General features: G+C 42.8%; 1 protein-coding gene across 9 annotated transcripts; it reads right to left on the minus strand.

Annotated features, from left to right (window-relative positions):
- Window positions 1-414: 414 nt before the first annotated feature.
- srrm2 (serine/arginine repetitive matrix 2) lies at window positions 415-13,721 on the minus strand. Of its 9 annotated transcripts, none has more exons than XM_042221516.1 (15): window positions 13,486-13,720; window positions 10,123-10,374; window positions 9,756-9,851; window positions 9,082-9,267; window positions 8,878-8,961; window positions 8,730-8,798; window positions 7,623-7,649; window positions 7,402-7,518; window positions 6,674-6,812; window positions 6,357-6,586; window positions 4,389-6,254; window positions 2,265-2,951; window positions 2,104-2,172; window positions 1,517-1,624; window positions 415-852 (listed from the first exon to the last, which is right to left on the minus strand). In XM_042221516.1, the coding sequence occupies exons 2-15, from the start codon at window positions 10,368-10,370 to the stop codon at window positions 798-800; spliced, it is 3,981 nt and encodes a 1,326-aa protein (XP_042077450.1). In that variant the 5' UTR covers window positions 10,371-10,374; window positions 13,486-13,720; the 3' UTR covers window positions 415-797. The 9 variants fall into 9 exon arrangements, with proteins under 9 accessions (XP_042077450.1, XP_014189651.1, XP_042077449.1 ...); XM_014334165.2 differs by having other exon boundaries at window positions 4,389-6,287; XM_042221515.1 differs by having other exon boundaries at window positions 6,288-6,586.
- Between the last annotated feature and the right edge of the window lie 9,439 nt (window positions 13,722-23,160).

The raw sequence follows: 23,160 nt of genomic DNA on the forward strand, positions 1-23,160 counted from the left end.
ACTGAAATTGTTCAGACAAAAGAAGCAAACTGAAGTAATTCTCTGCACTACAACAAAACCTCGATTACTGCTACTTAAAGGTGCATTTCCTCTTTGAGACTCGGCATTAACAGAACGTGACTGCTAGGAAGTTTCAAAACATCTTTTTACTGTTAAGAAATGCAAGTTGAAATAATGCTCAGTTGTACTTCTCATACGCAGTGAGTCGATGTGACCGTTATTGGACCGAGTGAGCTGTTAAACATTCGTATTTCCAGCAGAAGCCTGTTGAGAAAATGGTGTTAAAAGTTAAAAGAACAGCAACACACCCGCTGCTCAGAACTGGTTAAAGTTGAAGTCACAAATTGCAGAAAAACAACAAAAGTACCTTTAAAGTGTGACACAAAGCACAGCAACAGAAAACTCCCAGACAAATAAAATGTACAATTGCCTTTTATTATTGTTATTAATCATTTGCAACAAAGAAATTAACCACGTTTCAGTTTCCGCTCACATTAAATGGAACTCACATGATAACCAAAATACAGACAGCTCATATCTACAGGTGAAACGCAACACAGAGTACAGGTACAGAGGAACAGTGCTAGAGTTACGCTTTACTTAACTGGGTGAACTTTTTACTGAGCTCATAAAAAGAGACGTACACGCCAGCCTCGAGCCATCGCTGCTTAAAAAAACAAAACAAAAACCCACTAACACTGGAGACCTCCCGGCGACGCAGATCTGCTGGCTCTGGCGTTTGTGTTGTAGTCCAGTTCAAACACCACAGAAGAAGAAGGGAGGCGTCTGCTGTCGGCTCACTTCCTTCGTCTGCTGCTTGATGATTGGTTCGGTGACCGTCTGTTGCTGCTTCTACCAGCAAAGAGTTTAAGAAAAAACAAACAAGTCATTTCCAGACCTTTTTCCACTACTACTCCACTTTAATATAAACAAACCTTTATTCATACAAAATCGTTTCACAACAGCACACAGCTAATGTGAAACAGGTGCATTAGATACAAAAAGCACCAGCTTCTGCAGATATATCTGCATATATGAACAGGGAGGTTAATTTGAGATGTTCCGTCTTCATTTTTGTACCCTGACAGGAAGTGGTGATGTGTTCATTCCTATTTGTTTTACAGTTTATGGCAGGTGTGTCAAACACGTGGCCCGGGGGTCTGAAACCGCCCGCCAAAGGGTTTCAAAGGGCTTCAAAGTTTGGTCTCCACTTCTAGCAAATCTCCTGGTCTTTTCGCCCTGCATCACTTACTGCTGCACATCTCACTAAACAGCACTAAACACAACCTGTTTATTTTTTAATAATTGTATTCAGATATAAGCCTGCTGAAGTAATCAGGACATGTAATCACAGCAGGCTCTCAATATATTTTAGATTCAGCATCATTTAAAAAATACATTTACAACTTACTCCACAAATGATTTTTCTAATTCTGTAAAACCAACCAAAACGAATAAACGACACCATAGGCTGCTGTCGCTCTGTCAAGTTCAAATGTCCCGGGTGGTTACAGACCTGCGGCTCGGTGAGGACGCCACTGGTCTCACGTGTCGGGGAGGAGAGTAACTGAGGGAGCGAGAATCTCTCAGCGAATCAGCCGGCACCCGCTGAGGCCTGACGGGGCTGCGAGCAAAACAAATCTGTCATCAGACTACCGCGCTGCAACCTCGGTATAATCAAACATCACTGTAACCATTAAAGCTGAAGCAGGCCGGTACTCGCCTAACGGCTCAGCGAGTATGATAACAATAACTTCCAGAGAAGTGGCGACTACACAGGACAAAAAAACATTCATTGGGCAACAGTTCATTTCATCTGCCTGTTAATGCAGTTTAACATTTTACAGGACCACTGAGATGTTTTTCATGAAATCTTTAAGCTAGCTGCCAGCTCGCCACTGTTGCCCAAAGCGATGTCACAACTGATGATTAAAAACACAAACAGCAACAAACTATTTTGCAGCTTCCTGTTTCCACGTGTTCTACTCCTGAGTGTTTCTTTCTTTCCATCTATCCGGAGACTTTCACTTCAAGCAACAGCATAAACGTGTCGTTGCTGTGGTGAAGGTATTAAACAGTGTTTGTGTGGTCCTCCCTTCTTACCTTCTCTTCTTTGCTTCCTTCTCGTTGTCAGAGGAAGAGGAAGCAGAGCTCTTAGCTTTGGCTGCCTTCCTGTTGGAGAGAAAAGAAAGCAGTCTTAGTTCATTAATGGTGTGACGCACACAGTGAACTCCACCGTCAGCTCAGATTATCAGTCTGCTCACCCGTTCTCCTGCTCGGCTTCAGAATCTGAGCTGTCTGAAGAGGACGAAGATGATGATGATGAGGAGGAGGATGATGAAGAGGAGGAAGAAGATGAAGAGGAGCTGGAGCTGCTGCTCTTCATCTCTGCCTCCTTCCCGTTTACAGCGCTCTCGCTTCTGCCCGTTCGTTCGGGTGGCTGGCGGATGGCTGGCGGCGACCGCTTTCCGCTTTGACCCCGGTGCGGCTGCTTGCCGTCTGGTTGGCTGCTCCCCAGAGATCTTTGCGGGGTCACTTCAGAGCGGCGAGAATCCGACTGTGAGCCTCTCCCACCTGAGGGTGGAGCATGAGAAGAGTCTCTAGAAGCGCCCTGTGAGGCAGAGGGGCGGCTTTTCTGCTCCCTCCTCTCGTCCTGCTGATCTGCTCTCCTGTCCCTCTCTGATGGTCCTCTGCTGTCTTTCCTCTCTGGCGGCAGTGACTGTGAGGACGCAGAGGAAGAAGAGGAGCTGGAAGAAGATGATGACGAGGAAGAAGACCTGCGGGGTTGGGGAACATCCTTTGGCTGCAGGCTTTCTTTTTCCTTCTCCCTTTCTCGCTCCTGCTCGAGCTCCCTCCTCCTGACCCTCTCACGTTCTCTCTCCCTTTCTCTTTCACGTGAGAGCGAGCGACTTGTCCTTCTTCGCCGCTGTGGAGACGGAGACCGCCGAGGCCTGGGGGGGGGGGGAAAGATTTGACTTTACTCTGTTACTCTGCACAGTCAGCATGGCAGAAATCATCATTGGATCGCCGCCCACAATACACACAATGATGTCAGATTATAAACTTCCATCTGAAGTAAACTAAGTTTTTATTTATAATGACACGTTAGTACATACAAGAGTTCAGAACCCTAATTAATATTAGAGGGGGCTGATCTGAAGTTCATACATCAGGACAGGACCGAGGTGTTTTTAGGCCAGCAGACAGAGGTAATCTCTCCAGCGTGGTCTGGGTCTGCCCCAGGGCCTTCGTCTGACAGGACATGCCTAAAACACCTCGCCCAGGAGACATCCTCACTTACACTTAGCTGTGAACTGCTGCAACGCGAGCTGGAGGTGAGCTGAAGCCAGCCTAACAGCATCATCTGCAAAAACCAGAGTTGAGAATCTGAGGCCAAACTGGAGGCCTCCTGCCAGCTGGCTACGCCCACATGGCAATCCAGAGACACCACCCAAGATGTGACTTTGTAGAGGCATGTCAACCAGGACAGCCCTGCAACATCCAGAGCTTTCAGGAACTCAGGGGAAAACTTTACCCACCCCAGAGGACCAGAAACCAAGGAGTTGTTAGCTGCCTCAGTGACCTCACCCCAGGCTAACCAAGTCCAACAGGACTGCATTAGCTTGATGGATCTCTCCACCTCCAGTGGCCACCATCTGGTATTGTGGATTACTACCGCAACAGGGAACAACCATCATCGCAGCTCCTGCAGCACCCACCCTTGAAGAGCTCATAGACCCAGGCCTCTGCCTCGTGTTTCCGACACACCCTCACTTAAAGGTTTAGGTGTGCCAGCTCTGTCCACCCCCCCCCCAACACCTGATCACCAGCACTGCAAACTGACTAATATTAGGAAAGAAGACGACCGAAAGAAACATTAGTTTCACATTAGTGATCTGTGTTTTCCAAAGATTAGTGCATCTTTGGAAAACACAGACTCAGAATGTCACAACTATTCAGAGACATGCAGCTGCCATCACATGTCCACAGCTTAAGCATTTGATATCTGTTCGATTGTGAATGAGTTTGATATTTGCACATCATTGCATTCTGTTTTAATTACATTTTATTCAGCGTCCCAACTATTGGGGAGCTGTGGTTGTAAATTTGCCCCCTAAATATTCATCATGTGATCTGTTACCTACTCAAGATTTACTTCGTACAATTTTCCCTTCTGTTGCTGACGACTGGAACTCTTAGGATTTGGTGCGTGCTGTAGCCGTGTACTGCTCTTAGACAAGCTCAAGCACAGTCACAGAAAAAAATACAATAAAACATAAGATGACGTCCCTGTGAGGCTGTTCATTAACGTGAGAGAATATGGATGTTGCCTCATGACAACGCTGCCCTGCAGACCCTGCACACTTACATGTCGGCTTGTCTCTTACCTGTTGGGGGGGCTTCGTCTTCTTAGACCTCTTGAAGTGGACCTGCTACGTCTCCTTGGACTTCTGGACCTGGTCCTCCTGATGACCCTATCCCGCTCCCTCTCCCGGTCTCTGTCCCTCTGCCTCTGCCTGTCCCTGTCTGACCAGGCTGGAGGAGGTGGAGAAACTCTTCTGGACCGGGCTGGGGGGTCCTGATACTGCCTGGGTGGAGTGCGACGGGGGGGTGAGACAGTAGCTTTCCTCTGGGGTGGAGAGCGTGACCTCCGGGCAAAGGGGCTAGACCTTGTGGCTCCCCTGGTTGTGTCTTTGTCCCTCCCTCTCTCCTTTTCCCCAGCCTTTACCTCTGCTCTCCCCCTCCCACCATCAGCCTCAGAGGGAGAATATCTCCTGCCTGCTCTGGTGCCTGCTCTGCTGGGTGGGGAAGGAGGTGGGCTGGGACTGTCCATCTGTGTGGGGCTGTAGCGTTCCTGGCCTTTGGTGCGGCGTGAGCACTCCTCTGTCGGAGCTCTTTGAGGCAGTCTTTCCCTCTCGGGTGCATCTCTTCCCCCTGCTCCTCCTCCTCGCTCCCTCTGGGAGCTTTTGGGTGTGTCGCGCTCAGAGGCCGAGCTTTGCTGTTTACCGTTGGCTAAATGTCTCTGGACTGCAATCCCGATGGCGGACAGTGCAGCTTTTCCTAGGCTGTCCTTCTCCCTCTGTGGGGATCCAGTCTTTTTTGACTTGCCTTCATCTTCAGAGGATGAGGACGAGGAGGAGGAGGAAGATGATGAAGAAGATGAGGAGCTATCACTGTCACTGTCGCTGCTGCTATTGCTGCCGCTACTACTACTGCTGCTGCTGCTGCTGCTGCTCTCCCGTTTCTCAGCAGGCTTCTCCCTCGCCTCCGGTCTTTCACTCACCGCCTTCTCGGCAGGCCTTGATTCATCTCGCCTGATTTCTGAGGACAATCGAACCTCGTCCCGCTTCCTCTTGCCTTCCTGGACTCTGTCTTCTTCCCTCTGCTTGTTCAGATGCCGGTCCTTCTCCTTGTTGCTCTCTCTGTCTGTTTCTCCTCTCCTGTCGTTCTCCTTTTCCCTCTGACGTCCATTGGTGACAGGTGAGTGGGAAGCAGGTGACAAGGAGCCACGGGATGGTTGTCCGTCCCTCTTCCTGTCATTTCTCTGCTGGCGAGGAGGCGTCTCTCTCGCAAGTCTCCTTGCATCCTTCCTGTTGTCCCTTTCGTTTGGCACTGCTGACTGCAGATCATTAGTTCTGCGCTCCCTCTCTCTACTCCTCTCCCTCCTTGTTCTCTCTTTTTCAGGGGGAGGCGAAGGCGTGGAGGAGGAGTCATGTCTTGACTTTTTGTCCAGTTTAATTCCGTCTTTGCTCCTTTCCATCCTGGTTTCCTGTTTCAGAGGGGAAGGGGAAGGGGATGAGGAGGAGTCATGTCTTGTCCTCTGAGGGATGCTCTCCTTTCCTTTGTCCCGCTGTTCTCTGCTCCTTGAACGCCTCCCTCTCTCCATCTCTGGACTTGCTGTTCTTCCCCTCTCCATGTCTCTGCTTCTGGAGCGCTTACTTCTCTCCCCCTCATTTTCTCTGCTCCTCGATCGTCTCCCCCTTTCCATCTCTCGACTCCTCGATCTCCTTACCCTCTCCGTGTCTCTTATTCTTAAATGCTGCCCTCTGTTCCTCTCCATGTCCCGACTCCTCGATCGTCTCCCCCTCTCCATGTCCCGACTCCTCGATCGTCTCCCCCTCTGTATGTCTCTGCTTCTGGAGTGCCTATTTCTCTCCTTCTCCTTGCTTCTTGAACGTCGTGATCTTTCCCTCTCATTTTCTAAGCTTCTTGAGCGCCTCCTCTTCTCCATGATCTCTACACTCCTCGAGCGCCTCCTCTTGTCCATCTCTACACTCCTCGAGCGCCTCCTCTTGTCCATCTCTACACTCCTCGAGCGCCTCCTCTTCTCCATGATCTCCACACTCCTCGAGCGCCTCCTCTTCTCCATGATCTCCACACTCTGGGAACGCCTTCTTTTCTCCACTTCTCTGCTTCTTGAGCGCCTCCCTTTCTCACTCTCCTTCTGCTTGCTCCTGGACCTCCTTCCTCTCTCTGTGGCTTTTGCCAGCTGTGGTGGGGGAGAAGGGGATGAGTAGTTGCGTCTCCTGGAGGTCCTCTCCATCTCGCTTGGTCGCTCTTTTTCCCTCTGAAGATTGGGCCTCTTCTAGATGACATGAAATAGCGTTTCCGTCACTTTAAGGTGTCGATCAATATTTAAATAGTATTAGTGACCACACACGCTCAGCCTTACCCGTTCGCCCTGTTCTGGGCTCTGCTCCTCATGGCCTCGTCTCCTCCTGTCTGGAGAACTGCCTTTTCTACCTTCAACAACGTTTCTTCCAGTCTGGTCCTGTTGGCGTGATCTTGGTGGCGCCGGTGATGGGCTGCTGCTAATGTAAGGGGGGAGGGGATTTAATAATTAACAATTTGATCCAAAATGTCAAAGCTGTTTTTAAAGTTAAGGGATTCACTGATGTATTGCTTTGTCTGTAAAGCTTTCTATCCAGTTTACTGTGGCAAAAAAAGCCTTCACATCCTCACATTTCTGAGAAACTATAAGCAAAAAACGTGATCTCCCCCCATCTGTTCCTTTTATCCGTTTTTCAGTCTGTAGTCATGTAGAACAATACTTCGTGATGATCCATGAAGCAGAATCAAGTGAAAAGGAAAAGAGATCATGACCTTATGACTAGGAATTAAAAACATGAATGTCACATATTGGGTCGAGGTCAGAGTGACATGAAACAAAGCTATTCCTTGTTGGTTAGATCCAGTAGGACACGATTTTACCAAATACAATAACGAAGCTTTTGTTTTTCTCAAAAGACAAAAACGAAGATAAAATGAGAAAAAACCCCTCAAATGATACAGTAGGGAAGATAAGTGGTGTCACACTGAGTACGAACGGCACTGTAAGGTTAATTATGAACAGCCAGTTCCTCAAAGCTGGCCCTGCATGTCTCCTGTTTGATGTCATACCTGTGAGCAGAGCTGGAGGAAGCGCTCCTGCCTCGTCCTGGCTTTGCTTTTGGAGGACTCGCGCTTTCACTCTTTCTTCTGTTTTTCTTCGACACCATCTCTTTTTCTTCTGACGAACTTTAAAGAGGGCGAAGGGAAAAGTTAGACAACGCTGTTTAAACAGCGACAAAATCAAACGCTGCCGATTGGCTGTCAAGTACAAGAGTCTGATAAACACCTACCTGTCTTCTTCCTCGTCTGACACCTCTCTGAAAAACAGATTTTCAGGTTAACAGTGACAGTCTGTATGATATAAATGAATACGAATGAAAAAAATAAATGGTGGTGTATAGGGCTGTCACGATTACGTTGACTATTAAAATCGTCGAAGACTGATTTAACTGATGTCGTTTGAAGCTTTGTAAGATCACAAAAGACGCAGGAATAAGTAGCAGGATTTAAGAGTGTAATAACGGACTGAAACAGAAGATGGCAGCACTGCATGTACAAGGATGCCAGCTGCCGTTAAACCCCGAAGAAGAAGAAGCAGCTGTGTCCCAGAATTCATAGCGCGGCCCAGCTTAGTTTCCAACAATGGCGGCAGCTAGTTAGTTTTAATATTACTCTTATTATTCTTTCTGGGTCACAAAATAAACGTTTAACATATTTTCAGGCGAGAATGTAGCTGTGTAAACCTCAAATATCTGCTCAGTTTATCAGGACACCACATATTTTCAAAAGCGCTCCGACGTTTTCGGAGACGTCTGTTACCCACTAGCTCGATAGCTAGCCGGGGGCTAGGTCACTAGCGCCGTGAGAACACCGGACTCCCGGCAAATCGTTTTCAAACCCACCGCCGTCTTTCGCTACTCAGGTTAAACATGATATATGAGTCACTTAGATAACTTAAAATGTTATTGTTTGGCTTTTTTAGTATTTTATTTGTTCCTGAGTAAATCGGTTTGGCTGAGATTAAAGTTATAGTTTTTACACAGCTGAATAAACGTCAAGCAGACAGCTGATTATCAGAAGTGTGAGATGCTGGAGAATATACTCCGGTGTCCTGTTATATTTTAGATAGCAAGGAGTTTATTAAACTTTACCGAAACAATCTGCAAATTTCATTAAAATTGAATAAACTATCATCTTGTCTTTATTTTTAGTTAGCACCTTAAAAGCTTAAAGCTGTAAGCTAATGATAGTTATATAAGAGCAGATGCTGCTGGTGCAATAAGCTGTAGTTTTACGTCCAGTGGATGATGATCTGATTAGTCGACTAATCGCATAAATAATCGGTGACTAGTCGACTATCAAAATAATCGTTTGTGGCAGCCCCAGTGGTGTAATACCGTTTCTTCTTCTTCTTTTTAGATTTCTTCTTCTCTCTGCGAGGTGATGGGGAGGGACTCTCTGAGCTGCTTGGAGAAGAAATAAAACCATCAGACCACCGCTCAGCAGCCAAAACCTTTTCTGCTTTCCCCTCATTTATCGTCTCACCTGTCTCTGCTCTTGTTTTTCTTTTTCTTCTTGCGACTGCGCTTCTTTGGAGGAGAATCTGATTCATCTGAATCTTCCAGCAACCTTAGAGAGAAAAAAAACCAAAAAACAAACAAACCAGACTCTAAATAATAATCAAAACATTAATTAATAATTAATTTGATGTGCACTCAGGCTCTGAAGGTGTTTTTATGTCCTCCTCACGTGTATTTCTGTTGCTGTTGCCTCTCCCTCTCCAGTCGTTCCTGCTCCCTCTTTTCCTTCTCTTTCTCCTTGCGGTCAGCGTGGAAGGATGATCCGTCCACGTAATCGCTGGCGATGCCAAAAGCAGCGCGAAGGCGGTCATTCTTCTGCTGGTTGGCTGCAGCGAGGGCATGCGTCTCTGTCACCCTGAGAAGAAACAGTAAAAACCCAACAACACGCTCTGAAGGATTAGAAGTTTCTGTCATGCTGTTTTCCAGAGTTTAGGCACCTGGGTAGCACGTGCAGACCAAGCTTCCTGTAAATTCTGCAAATAATGAGCTGGTGCCCCTGAACATCACACTGTAGCTCTAATATTAAGACATGGCAGGATTTTACAAATGTAATTAACTGGACGTTCTTTTAAATTAATGGACACAAGACAATTTTAGCCTTATTCCTTCCGCTGAAACCCTCTTGCTGTCAAATGAGCTCACGGTAAGTAAAAGAAATAACAAACTGACAGGTGTGATTATCCTCCGTGCAAACTGTACATGAGGTCAGCAAGTACGAGGCCGGGTGCTGGTTTATAGAAAAATATGTTTCTTGAAACCAATAAAAGAAAACAGGCAACCAAAGTTGCTTCAAGGAATCAATTTGTGATTTCTTTTGTTATTAATGAGGACATAAATGCTTACGTTGGTCTCTCGGTGGAGGCGGGTGCAGGCTCCTCCTTCTCCTGCAGCATCATGCGGAAACTGTTCACCTTCTCCTCGATCTCCTCAGCAGAATACCTGAGCGTTCACACAAAGAAGATTTAGCAATATGCAGACGTCGGTGTAACAGCACGCTGCACTACCAGTACTTTCTTCCTCCCACTGAAGCAATCTGGGTGGATTGACTACATATTTCTAAAGACACGGTTCAATATTTTTGTGAGAGAGAGAAAAAAAAAAACTCAGTTAAGAATAAGCTGGAAATCCTCACGATTCAAGAAGCAGAGACCTTCAAACACACAGCAGCTTAGATAAAGAGATTCATTTTGAGTTCAATAACCATATTTACCCTTGCTCCTCCATCATGTCCTGCAGCTCGGCACACTTCACCTCCAGCTGCCTCTTCCGCTGGTGCTCCAGGATGTCGGCATTGGGCTGCCTGTTGAGCTGGCTCTCCAGCCTCTCCCGGTCCTTCTCATCCCGCTCGCCGCCACGCTCGTCCCGCGGCCGCTTGACCCGCAGACTCGATAGGTTGCGCTGCACGTAGCCATTGGTGCCACTCCCGCGCGGAGTCGTCAGGCCAATCCCATTGTACATGGCTCTGAAGACGTGAAGCGGTGGTTAAACATCAGATATCAGCTGCAGTACGACGTAATAAACATAAGTAGAAAAAACACAAACAACAATCAGGATCATTGAAAGGACCTGATATGCTGGAGAGGTCCAAGTGAACACTGAATAACAAATATGGAGCTCAGGAAAGGAGACGACCTGAAGATTAAAAAGAAAAAAAAAAAGACTCACTGCAATAGGGGTGGGCGATAGAAACGATATAAATTTGGCCAACGACAGAGATTTTGACTATACCGCTCTATCGCGATAGCGCATGTTGATGATGTCATCAAGCTGCGCCTGTTTTGGTCGAAAGCATCGCAGCGGCTACAACCATTATCATCTGCAAATTATGGCGGGCGACAGTCATAGCAAAGAGATGAAGCACTTTTGAAATATGGGGAAAGCCAAAAACTGCGCTTCCTCCACTTCCGTAACATTGATTCATTAATGTTGAATTCTCTCGCAGCTGTTCTGTTCCCATGTTGTTGCAGTATATTAATAACTAACCTCGTATTGTGGATGAATAATCTCAGTTGTTCTCCTGACTGAAGTTTGGCCCGTGTACAGCATCCTGCTATGCGATTGCATTTGTCCCTGACCACCAGAATCCCTCACGTTAACTTTTATCGAGTGGAAAAAAAGTTGGCGTTCATCCTCCAGCTTCACTGTGCTAATGTTATGCTAACATAGCTGTGTCGCTAGCAATCACGTAGCACAACATTATATACCAGGTAGTCCAACTTCAGTAACCCTGCAAACGCCACTGCTGTTTAGTTTTCTGTCTTCATTTATGTTGGAAGTGGTAGCAGAGCTGTACGTTTGAATTAGTTTCAAAAATCTCTCAGTCAGAACATGGTATGAAATGTTTAGGTGGAAACTAGCGAGCTAACTTCCTGTTAACTTCTAACTCCGTTAAATTTAATAAATTCTGTTTTCATGGATGCCTGGATGTTAAACTTAATTGTTACACCGATAAAGCAGCAACGCTGATGATTTTATTAAAGATGAAAGAATTTAGACCGTTTTTAACTCTTAGTGTTCGTTTGACTTTGGGACCTGAAGCAGACGGAGTTTTGGACCCAGATTACTCTGAAGCTCCTCACTACGGCAGCCGTAATGCTCTGACAATCCATCAAGCAGTGCGGCTTACCAAAGTTGTACTAAAACATTTTTTAACAGATTTCTGCAGCCAAAATCGGTTCGAGGTCAGTAAGCACAACCAGAATTCATACATAAGGCACACTCTCGATTTTTGAGAAAATTAAAGGATTTTAAGTGTGCCTTATAGTGTGGAAAACACGCTATACAGAAGAAAAGAATATATCGCGATATATATCGTTACCACACATGCTTCAAATTATATCGCGATATGAATTTTAGGCTATATTGCCCAGCTCTACACTGCAACACTAATGTGAATGAGTGTCTCAAAAAGCCACCTGGTGTTTTCCCTGCATCTGAAAAGTCAGTGTTAGAACCTACAATATCTAAAAATAAATGATTTAAACTTTGAAGCGCGTGTATGTAGACTCTATGCACACCGACCAATACAAATGCAAATAGATCAAATGCTGATTGGTTAAAAAGTGGGTTGGAACAGGGAAGGGAGCAGCAGTGGAGTCCCCACAAATGACAGAAGACCAACAAATATACAAAGAAACACAAACAGTGGCAGGAGAGGACACCGTTTATTGTTCTTAGCACTTGGTTTCATTTCAGCTCTTTGAATGTTGGACCTCTGCTCTTCTTCACGGGTCACTAATGGACCAACAGCAGCACAAACAAGACAATGTGCAGACTACTGTCTGCAAAGCTGTCTGAGGACCACCACACTGGCATGTTTGAGCCATTACCTCTCACAATTTCAACAGAACAGGGTTCACCATGTCATCTACTATTAGGAAGGTTAGTTGGGCCGATCACTGGCTGCTCTGTATACAGACTGTACAGTCAAGATACTGATCTGCAAGTTGCTCTCTAATGCATTTGGAGCCTGAATGTATAGAAAGCACTATGATATGACTGCTGTATAAAGTGCTTTGAGTGCTCATGTAGAGAAGAAAAGAGCTTTAAAAGAACTTTAGTGTGTGTCATGTCATTTCCATGTTCTGGCTTTGTTGTAATGCGCTTGAAGGACATGTTTAACGTTTTTAAATTGTTCTTTGTCCTTAAATAAAAGTCTGCAAAAGCAATTAAGGGTAAATATAAAATGTTAAAAATCAAAAGAATAAATATTTTAAAAATGTGTCTGGAATAAAGTACTGTAGAAAAAGTAAAGATCAAAGTAAAACCAAATTAAATTAAAAATAATAGTAATTGTAGAATTACATTTAAAAAACATCTAAAAATACTTCAAACTAAATAAAAAAAATACAACAATATTTAGGTAAAATAGAAACACTAGTATGCGGCTTAAAATAAATAGATAAAAATAAAATAATAAATAAATAAATAAAATGGTAGGAGTAGAAAAACAATTATGCCGACAGCTCTCTGATCCTGAACAGCAGGATGTGGTTACGGTTCGACAACTATAACTTTTCTCACAGTCTCGCTTTCGCTGCTAATAACCAAATATTCCGACGCAATGGTAGACGTTAAAAACTGGCAGTGATTATTAGTCCTACCTGTTTCAAGCCTCAGACTGTCACAGGTGTATCATTAAATCAGTCTCTCGCACTCTTTTTGTTTTTTGTTGACACGGGTTTGTTTGAAGCTTCGGATCACCGAAGGCTGGAGCAGCCTCTGAGCCGGGTAGCACACGCTGTGTGGGTCGGTGTGCGTCTCCGCTCGTGTTTAACGTGAATTCTTCTTCATTTGATCTGAATTTATTACCGCTAACAGTAATTTTTGGCGCACTAACACGTGCGCCATAACAGGCCTGCTGTTGCGCCTGATTGTTAAATAAACTCATTTATGATAACTAACGCCAACAGAACCGAAGGCACACGCAGATTATATTTATATATAAAAAAATAGAGTATATGCAGCTTCTCTGACATTTGGTTTCCTTACCAACTGGCGAATTTAACGCCATGTTTCTAAAGGCCTCTCAACACACAGCGAAGCTAATATAGCTAACGTATTTGATACGTACCAGCTTGTTCTCCGGGCGGGGGCGAAGAGAAAACGGCGTCTGAGATAATTTGGCGGTTAATAAGGTCCCTTACAATCACACGATCACAGAAATTAGATTATAATAACAGTGTCTTTAAAACTATGCAAAGATAAAGAAACGCTGCTAGCTCCGTTTGCTTTCAGATAGCTCCTCTGGTCTCCAACCGCAGGAAGAACGAGACTCCCAGTGACGTCAGACGCACGCAGGCGCGGATGAAGACTGATGCGTTCAGGTTCTGAAAGACAGAACCATATTCACAAAAACTACACCGTTCTGTCGTTAACTATTATATTGAGCTTACTAAGCTACATGTTAAACTCTCTGAATTCCATAAACAGGTCCTTCTTTATTGGAAAATGTTATTTAAACATAATTTCACTCCACATAATAGCCCAATTTGGAACAATAGATATATACTGATGAACAGAAAATCTATTTTTATTCAAGATTGGTTGTCAAAAGGTGTTTGGGCAATTGCCCATTTTGTAGATGAGGAAGGACATGTTCTAGGACATCAAGATTTTTGCCAAAAGTTTAATATCCAATGTTCTAAAAGTAAATTTAATCGGGTTATAAAATCCATTCCATTGTCACTTAAAAACATAGTTGTAAATGATATAATATATTCTGACATCTCCCCCAAGTTAAGGCAATTATATATAGATGGTATTCGATTTTGTGATGTTAAATGCAACAATAAGTTTCTTAGATCTTCATTAAGGAGTCTTTATTCTCCAAATTTACTTAGACGTAATTACATATTAAAAGATTTCCAAAGGGAAGAAATTGAAAAAATAAGAACTGATTATATCACCTTCCCTATCCCTCCTAAAGGGAAAGAAGTCCAATTTAAAATCTTGAATAAAATTTACCCGACAAATAGACTCCTTGGTGATAGATTCAAAATAGAAACGGGTAATTGTGTATTTTGTGAAACAGAAGAGGAGGATTTGGACCATCTATTCTTTTTGTGCAATTTTATACAAATATTTTGGTTGGATTTTCATACCTGGCTTTATTCCAGTGGGATTCAAATTACCCCATTTACCTTAAATATGATAATGTTTGGAGTGTTTTTGAAAGAAAAGAAAGCTAATTATGGTGTTAATGTGTTATTAATCTTGTGCAAGCAATTTATACATAAATGTCGTTTTTTTAAGACCAAACCAACACTAGCTCACTGGAAAAACGACTTAAACCTGTTGGTTAAATCTTTGACCTTAGTTAAAAAGAAAAAGGCTGCTCTTTTTGTTTCCTTTGTGGAAGATTTTGATTTAGTGAGTTAATAATCTGTTAAATTATGTGACCCCATCTTTATATTTTCTTTTTCCTATGTATGAAAATTGCTAATATGTAAGGAATGTTTATTTTCTGAATGTGTAATATATGGTGCATTTTGTTTGTATATTAATATTACTAATAAAAAAAACTTATATTGAGCATTAAAGCATTAAACATCCCCAATACACGAAAGCCTGGAACAGCCCGTTTGCAAAGTCCGAGTCTCTGATCCTATGAGTATCATCCAGTAGGCACTGCATAGCTTGGATGGACTTATCCAGCTTTATAGTCCTCAGAATGTCGATCCTGCTCCCTCTTAAGGCGTGCTTGCCTGGGTGGCCTTGTAGGTCAGGTGCAATCCTTCAGATACATCCGTCATCATCCGTGTCGATAAAATCCAAATTGGAAGGGAGCCAAATCCTTGGAAGTTGCAATCCAGCAGGAAACAGACAAATGCTTTGACGTTATGATCCAACAAAAAAATAAGCAGAAAAAAGCCCCAAAAATATATAAATGCAATTTGTGAGTCCACAGTATTGCACTTTATCCGCTGGCGGTTTTTGTTTTTGTTGTTTTTTTTGCTGTAATTTTAAGCTGTGAATTCCCAATCCCAGATCTTCTGATACTGAAACTAGAGGAAGAACATTTTATTCCGTCTGCACGGGGTGTTTATGCGTTTCTTCTTCTATCTCCTCCCCTCCTTTATCTGCACGAGACATCTATGACAGCTACATCAGTCCATGCTGCTCTCTCTCTACAGCCTTTCAAATACATGATTTAAAGCAAAGTTCAGTCACTTTCATTATTCGTCACAAATGAATAGACTTTACTTTTCATTCAGTCTTAATGTTGTTGTAGGATGATTCTAACATGATCTCTTTTTAACTCAGGAATACTTTTTCTCTGCATGACTCGACGTTTGTGACTCACAGTATACTCAGTATCACTTGTTTTGTTCAGAATCATGCATGATGATGGGCCAGAGTCACATTTCACTCTTTTGCACACACACTCTGTCCACTGTGCTCTCTCTCTCTGTCTCTCACACACACACTGAGTCATCACAGTCATAACAATGCTCCTGGAATCTGGGTGGAAAAAAATCAGGCATGTCAAAAACTGAAATTTGTGATTGTAAGGGATGTTGTTACGCTAAGTTTTCATTCATTAGATTGATCAGAATTATACTTGATTATTTTCTGATTATAATTATAAATCATTAACTGTTTCAAAACCACATACTCTGTTTAACACTCTGTGTGTCTTTAACCATAAAGAGATGGATGTTAACTCCTTTTACTCCACTTGTGGGTAAAGATGAGCCTGGGGTGTCAAATCTCTTTGACATTATTTATATAAAGATCAGAAAATGAGTTTATTTTATGAAATATTTTCAAAAATATGAAGAGAAATGTATTGAGAACATAATTTCCAATAGACCTAACTAGGCTTGTGTCCTTTGAGTGCCAAAAACAGAAGACAAGCTGCATCTCTCTCCTGTTTAAAACGTTATACAGTTCTGTTGTTTCCCCTTCCTTCTGTCTTAACACAAGGCTGGAATAAATTATTTTTATGTTGTCTATGTCACATGTTAAGAGGATGAAGGAGGACAGTGATGAGGTGTCCTGAGTTGTGCAATAGACATGAGGTTCAAGGTGGGGGAGATTACGGGGTTATGGACTATTATGTTTGCAGACAACATTGTGATTTATTGTGAAAGTGTGAATGAGAGAGACGGGTGTGAGAGTAGCATGATCTGAAATCCCCGTCTTGGCCTTGTTCCTACATCATCATAACGATGGTGGTCAGGGAACCAGCGTCACAACTGACCAGTGATGTTGTCTGCGCGTGCAGTTGGCATTAAAAATAACCAAAAATTGGCTAACACTAAACCAGACTTGATAATATATTTGTTCTATTGTATAAATTGTATGAAAACACTTGGACTGCAGACCATTTGTTCCAGAGGAAAGTTTTATATAAACAAAGGAATTAAAATGATAATGTAGGTACAACACCGAGGAGTAGACACAGAAGTCCCCTCTTGACCACAGCAGAGGATGTGAAGAAGCTGGATTATCACGTGAAGAAACAAAGCAAGACCTTTCTGTAAGGAACCAGTTTCCTTTCATTTTACATACGAATTTCTTTTTAATTTATAAAATCTCCCCCAAAATAGTAGTTTCCATTAACCTAATAACGTTTGTCCCAGACGACCGAGAGGGATTTGGAATTTAAAAATGATCCTTATCCTGTAGAGGGGGCTGTTTAAGCTGCACATACTTCATTACAAACTTTAAACTGTAATATAATGCAATAAAAAAAAACGTGTATTTTCTCAGCAGAAAGTGTCAGTAAAGCTCAAAAATGAGCACACCTTTCATTTTAATGGTGACATCATTTCTGTAATAAAAGTAAAGACAATCTTATAGAAGTTTTTAATATTTTCTCAAAGTTTTCTGTCTTTTTTCCTCTTTAAAAATGGGATTTAACTTTATTCTTAAAATGCAAAATTAAAATAAGCTCCTGTAATACTTCTTTTTTCTTAATGTGTTCAGCTGTTGTTAATTTAAAATGAATTTAAAATGCTGCGTTTCATTTTAAATTCTATTATTTGTTGTTAAATTTGAAATGGTGTACTGTTTTAAATGCTCTATCATTAAGTAACCTAATATTTTAATTTAAAAGTATACTTTAACTGTCTTTAATTTTTATATCAGGTTGCACCCTATTAATTATTATTAAGTAAGTAAGTACAATTTTATTTATATAGCAAAAAATCACAAAGTGCTTCACAAGGTATAAAACACAAACAGACAAAAGTTAACAAAATGCAATTCTAAAAAGACGTGTTTTTAGTTGCTTTTTTAAAAGTGACCACTGAGTCCGCAGATCTTAAGTTCTGAGGAAGAGAGTCCACAGTGGCAAAAGCTGCGTCTCCCTTGGTTTTCAGCCTTGTGTGCTGAATAACAAGTAGGCCCTGATCACAAGACCTCAGGGACCTGCTAGGGACGTGGGACTGTAAAAGTTCAGTGATGTAGGCTGGTGCTTGTCCTTGAAGAGCTTTAAATGTCAGAACCAGTATCTTAAAATGGACTCTGAATTCAACGGGGAGCCAGTGCAGCTGTATAAGCAACGGTGTTACATGAGAGTACTTACATGTTTTAGTCAGAAGCCTTGCTGCAGCACTTTGGACAATCTGCAGACGCTCCAGGGAGTTTTTGTTTAGACATGTAAACAGTGAATTACAGTAGTTCAATCGTGATGAAATGAATGCATGAATAACAATCTCCAGTTCAGTATGAGATACTATGGGGCTCAGTTTAGAAATGTTTCTTAAATGATAGAAGCAGGACCAAACCAGAGATTTGACGTGGACATCCAGGGTAAGAGCAGAATCAAAGGTTACCCCGAGGTTCCTGATGGACGATTTCACAAATGTTGAAAGAGGACCAAGAGCATTCATTATGTTAGGTACGTGTCTGTCTGGAGCACATACAAGGACTTCAGTCCTTTCTTCATTAAGTTGGAGGAAGTTGTCGGCCATCCAACCTGTGATGGATTCTAAGCACACATTTAGAATCTGCAGCTTAGAAACATCTTCAGGTTTAAAAGACGCAGGATGTCGTCTGCGTAGCAGTGATAGCAAATGTCCTCAAAGGGGCTCAAAATATGCTGGAGAGGAAGTAGATCTATTAAAAACAATAAAGGCCCCAGCACAGAACCTTGTGGCACACCATAGGACAGGGACGTGGAAGATGACCTGTACTTAGAGACCGCCACAGAAAAGTATTGTTCATAGAGATACGAGGAGAACCACTCTAAGGCAGACCCAGATACACTGACCCAGTATTTCAGCCTTTCAAGCAAAATGTGATGGTCAACGGTGTCAAAGGCTGAGGTCCAACATCAGGAGTACAGAACACTTCCCTGCGTCAGAATGTCACTGGAAACTCTAAGAAGGGCTGTCTCAGTAGAATGAGCTTTAAAGCTTATTTAAAGAATAATAAATCATTTTTGATTATATTTATGACTGTGAATAAAAGATTATGTGAAAAAAAGATGTTTTCGAAAGGTTGTAATCTGCGGGCGGGGAAGCAAGGAGCGGCACTGATTTTGAACTTTGGAGAAGGCTTGGTTTTGACGGATTGGATTACGGATTTTGGCGGTTGGCATAAACTGGTGTGTGACTGAACAGGAATGGCAACTCAGGTAGAAGACGATGATGACATGGATTTAGGAGATTGGACACCGGTTAGTGGGAAAGGGGCGAGGAGAGGGAGAAGAGGTAGGGAGGATGAAAGTGTCATAGGAACTCAGGGCAGCAAACGAAGTTTGGAGGGGAATAGTTCGGATGATGGGAGTGTTATCCGGAAAAGGAGTGTCAGAGAAGAGTTTAAAATAATATTAAAATTTAGGCTGAAGGGGTGCAACTTAGCCCAATAGTTTTGTCAAGAGAGCTGAAAAAGAAGTTTGGAGAGGTAATGTTAGCCAAAGTACTTAGAGATGGGAATTTGTTGATAATCATTAAGAAGGAAGAACAGAAAAACAAAGTGTTGCATCCTGAGAGCATCTGCAGAAAGACAGCGAGAGAGAGAGAGAGGTGTTGGGGGAGTGTAAAGTGGTGCGAGGGGTAATCACGGGCATTCCAATAGAAGAAGATTTAGAAAAAATTAGACGTAGTATTTCTGGCAGTGAGGTCAGCGGGATCAAAAGACTGATGAGAACAGTTGATGGGGAAAGAGTTGACCAGGTGACTGTAATGCTGGAGTTCCAAGAACCAGTACTTCCTCCTGGGAGAGTTAAAGTAGGGTGCATGAGGTTTCCTGTACGGCCGTACGTTCCCCCTCCCCTCAGGTGTTATAAACGCCAGAGGTATGGGCACGTCGCAGCAGTGTGCAAGGGGAAGCAGAGGTGCCCAAAATGTGGGGGTGAACACAGGTGAATGTGACAGTGTACAGGATAAATGTTGTAACTATGATGGGCAGCACAGCGTGACATACGGGGGTGTGCAGTTAGGAGGGCAGCTGTGGAAATAGAGCAAGTTAAAGCAGTACAAAACATAAGTTATGCTGAAGCGGTCAAGAAATAACAAAGGCAACAGATGGGAAAGGACCGGTTCAACAAGGCTGACCGACAACAGATTGATGAAACCCGTCCAGCCATCACAGTGGAGAGGATGATTTTGTCCATTGCATATGCAATAAATTGTACAGACCAAGTTAAACACAAAACAGAGAAGATTAAAATAATTGTTAGAGGGGCTGAGACATGTTTGGTGTAAAAGCTGTTTCCTGGGAGCAAGTTCATGAGAGACTGGGGGGAGATGAGAAGGCAGGAGGACCAGGAGAGAGGACAGTCTGTTAGTTATACAGTGGAATGCTATTAGTTTAATAAGAGATGGACAAGAATTTCAGGGGTTTATTAAGAATCTTAGAAAGAAACCACATGCTATCTGTATTCAGGAAACTTGGCTCAGTCCAAATTTGGATTTTGTTATTAAAGGGTATTCGGAGGGATAGAAGGGAGGGCAGAGGTGGAGGGTGTGTTATATTTGTCAAACAAGGAGTTCAGTACAGAGTGGTGGGAGAGTACACAGCTGGAGTATATTGTAGTTGAAACTTGGACAAAAACTGGAAGCATAAAGGTAGTAAATTTTTATAACCCATGTAAAAGACTGTCACTGGAAGTAATGGAAGAACTTGGGGGGCACTTAGGGGGGAAAGTAATTTGGTGTGGGGATTTCAATGCTCATAGCACATTATGGGGAGGGTACAATGATCAAAATGGAGCCGTAATTGAAGAATTAATGGAAGTTTAAAACTTGGTTTGCCTAAATGATGGAAGCAGTACAAGGGTCAACAGTAGGGATGGGACAGAGTCATCAATTGATCTCACATTCGTGTCGGATTCTTTGTTCATGGCAGGCAGTTAAAGAGACAACGGTGGGGAGTGACCATTATCCGGTACAGACTGAGATAGCAATGAATGTGGAGAGGTATGATACAGGGGGTGTGCTCGAATGGTGTTTTGGATCTGCAGATTGGGAGACTTTTGAACAGGTTAGTGATTTGGAGATGCAGAAAATTGATATGAATGTTAATGTTGATGATCTAAATTCGTCTGTGTGTGGTGCACTTCTGGTAGTGGCGAACCAGACTGTAAAGCTGGAAGGAGGCAGAAACAGGAAGATTGTACCCTGGTGGACAAAGGAATGTGATGAAGCAATTAGGTGCAGGAATAAAGCTTTTAGGGTGTTAACAAGGAATCACAATTATCACAATTTCGTTGAATATAAAAAATCACAAGCTATTGTAAGAAGAACCATTAAAACTGCAAAGAGGGACCGTTGGAGGAGCTTTTGTAGTTCTGTGGGGAGAGAGACAGATATTGGTAAGGTGTGGTCAATGATCAGAAGGGTGAATGGCATTACAAGGAACTGTGGGTATCCAGTATTGAGTGAAGGGGAAGTCACAGCGGTGAAAGAAGAAGACAAGGCAGGTATGATGGCAAACACTGTTAAAATCCATAGCTCAAGTAATATTAGTGAAGAAGGTCAAAGGGGAAGAGAAATGACACCAGCAGAGAACAGGGAGACACTGCAGCAAGCTGACGACACGAATGTTTCAGAGTGGTTTTAGAAGAGGGAGGGGTGCAATGGATCCAGCGTTGTGTTTAGAACATGAGATAAGGAAGGCACAAGGGAGTAAGGAGAGTGTGCTGGCGGTCTTTTTTGATATAGAGAAAGCGTATGATATGATGTGGAGGGAAGGTCTATTAATTAAAATGAGGGAAATGGGTATAAATGGTCGAATGTTCAGATGGATTAAGGATTTTTTGGAAGGCCGATGAATCACAGTAAGGATTGGGAGGAGTTATTTGGAGAGTTTGCCAATAGAAAATGGAACGCCGCAAGGAAGCATAGTTAGCCCGCTATTGTTTTCACTGCTGATTAATGATGTGTTTAAGAACATAGAGGGTGGGATGGGGTTTTCACTTTTTGCAGATGATGGGGCGATGTGGGCACGAGGACGACGGTTAGAGTTTTTGGTGAAGAAAGTGCAGAACAGTGGTCATATAAATGGGGGTTTAAATTCTCAGTTGATAAGACTAAGTTGATGGTTTTTACAAGAAAAAGAGGTGGGGTTGACGTCAGGGTCAGATTATATGGACGGGAACTGGAAAGGGTAAAACAATTTAAATTTTGGGGGTTGTGGTTTGATGAAAGGGTGACATGGGCTGTACATATTCAGAAAATAATAGACAGATGCAAGAAAGTGTTGAATGTCATGAGGTGCTTAGTGGGAACTGACTGTGGGGCTGATAGGAAATCTTTAAAAGCTTTATATACTGGGTTGATTGGGTCAGTATTGGATTATGGGTGTATAGTATATAATTCTGCTGCCGGAACAAGTCTTCATAAGTTAGATAGTATCCAATATCAAGCGTTAAGACTTTGCTCAGGTGCATTCAAAACAACATCTGCAGCATCACTACAGGTAGAAATGGGGGAAATGCCATTACAAATAAGAAGAGAGCAACTGGCATTGAATTACTGGGCAAATTTACAAGGACATGGTCAGGATCATCCGACAAAAACTGTTTTCCAACCATGCTGGGAAAAAGAGAAAATGCAATTGAACAGTGGGACAGAAAGCAGCTGAACTTAATCTGGACAAGATCAACATGTCAAACAGTACCGTTGCCTACAATACCACCATGGATGCTCCCTGATGCAGTAGTAGTTCCTCAAGAGCAGAATACGACACAAAATGAAGGAAAGGTGGCAAAAGCAATGGGAGGAGGAGAGGAAAGGGTGATGGCTGTACAACATCCAAAGGAAAGTGGGGAAATGAGAAGTACTGGACGAAACAGGAGAGAGGAGACGATTCTCGACTGAGATTCGGACACACTGGCTTAAATAGCACATTATTTTTAATAGGTAAACACTGTGCAGGGGAGTGTGACTGCAGTAGGGAACAGGAAACAATAGAACATGTTTTATTGCATTGTCAGAAGTATGATATGGAAAGGAGACAACTGATCAAAAAGCTGGACGATATGAAAGTGAAGTTGGACTTGTTTGATTTATTTCGCGTGAGCTCTATAAGTGAAAGTTATCAGGCTGTATTTTTGTTTTTAAGGCAGACCCATTTGTTCGGGAGAATTTGAATATTTTATTTTATTTTATTTATTTATTTTTTATTTTTAAAAAAATAAAAAATTTTGTCATTTCGGTCCACACTCCACACCACGTGGTGGCGGTAATGCACCATTTTGCTGTTTGCCAACCGCCAATAAACCCTATACAGACGAAGAAGATGTTTTCGAAAGGCAAGGATTAATATTGGAACTCTATTACCCAGAGTGCCT

This window comes from Haplochromis burtoni, unplaced genomic scaffold (genome assembly GCF_018398535.1).
Source record: "Haplochromis burtoni strain Fernald_Lab_line unplaced genomic scaffold, NCSU_Asbu1 Contig_68, whole genome shotgun sequence".
NCBI classification, from domain to species: Eukaryota; Metazoa; Chordata; class Actinopteri; order Cichliformes; family Cichlidae; genus Haplochromis; species Haplochromis burtoni.

Coding starts and splice junctions, on each gene's coding strand:
- srrm2 (XM_005924115.3), bottom strand. CDS start 10,370: ATGTACAATGGGATTGGCCTGACGACTCCGCGCGGGAGTGGCACCAAT. Junction 9,852..10,122: donor GACATGATGGAGGAGCAAGG/GTAAATATGGTT, acceptor GTGAACGCTCAG/GTATTCTGCTGAGGAGATCG. Junction 853..1,516: donor GCGTCCTCACCGAGCCGCAG/GTCTGTAACCAC, acceptor CTTTGCTGGTAG/AAGCAGCAACAGACGGTCAC.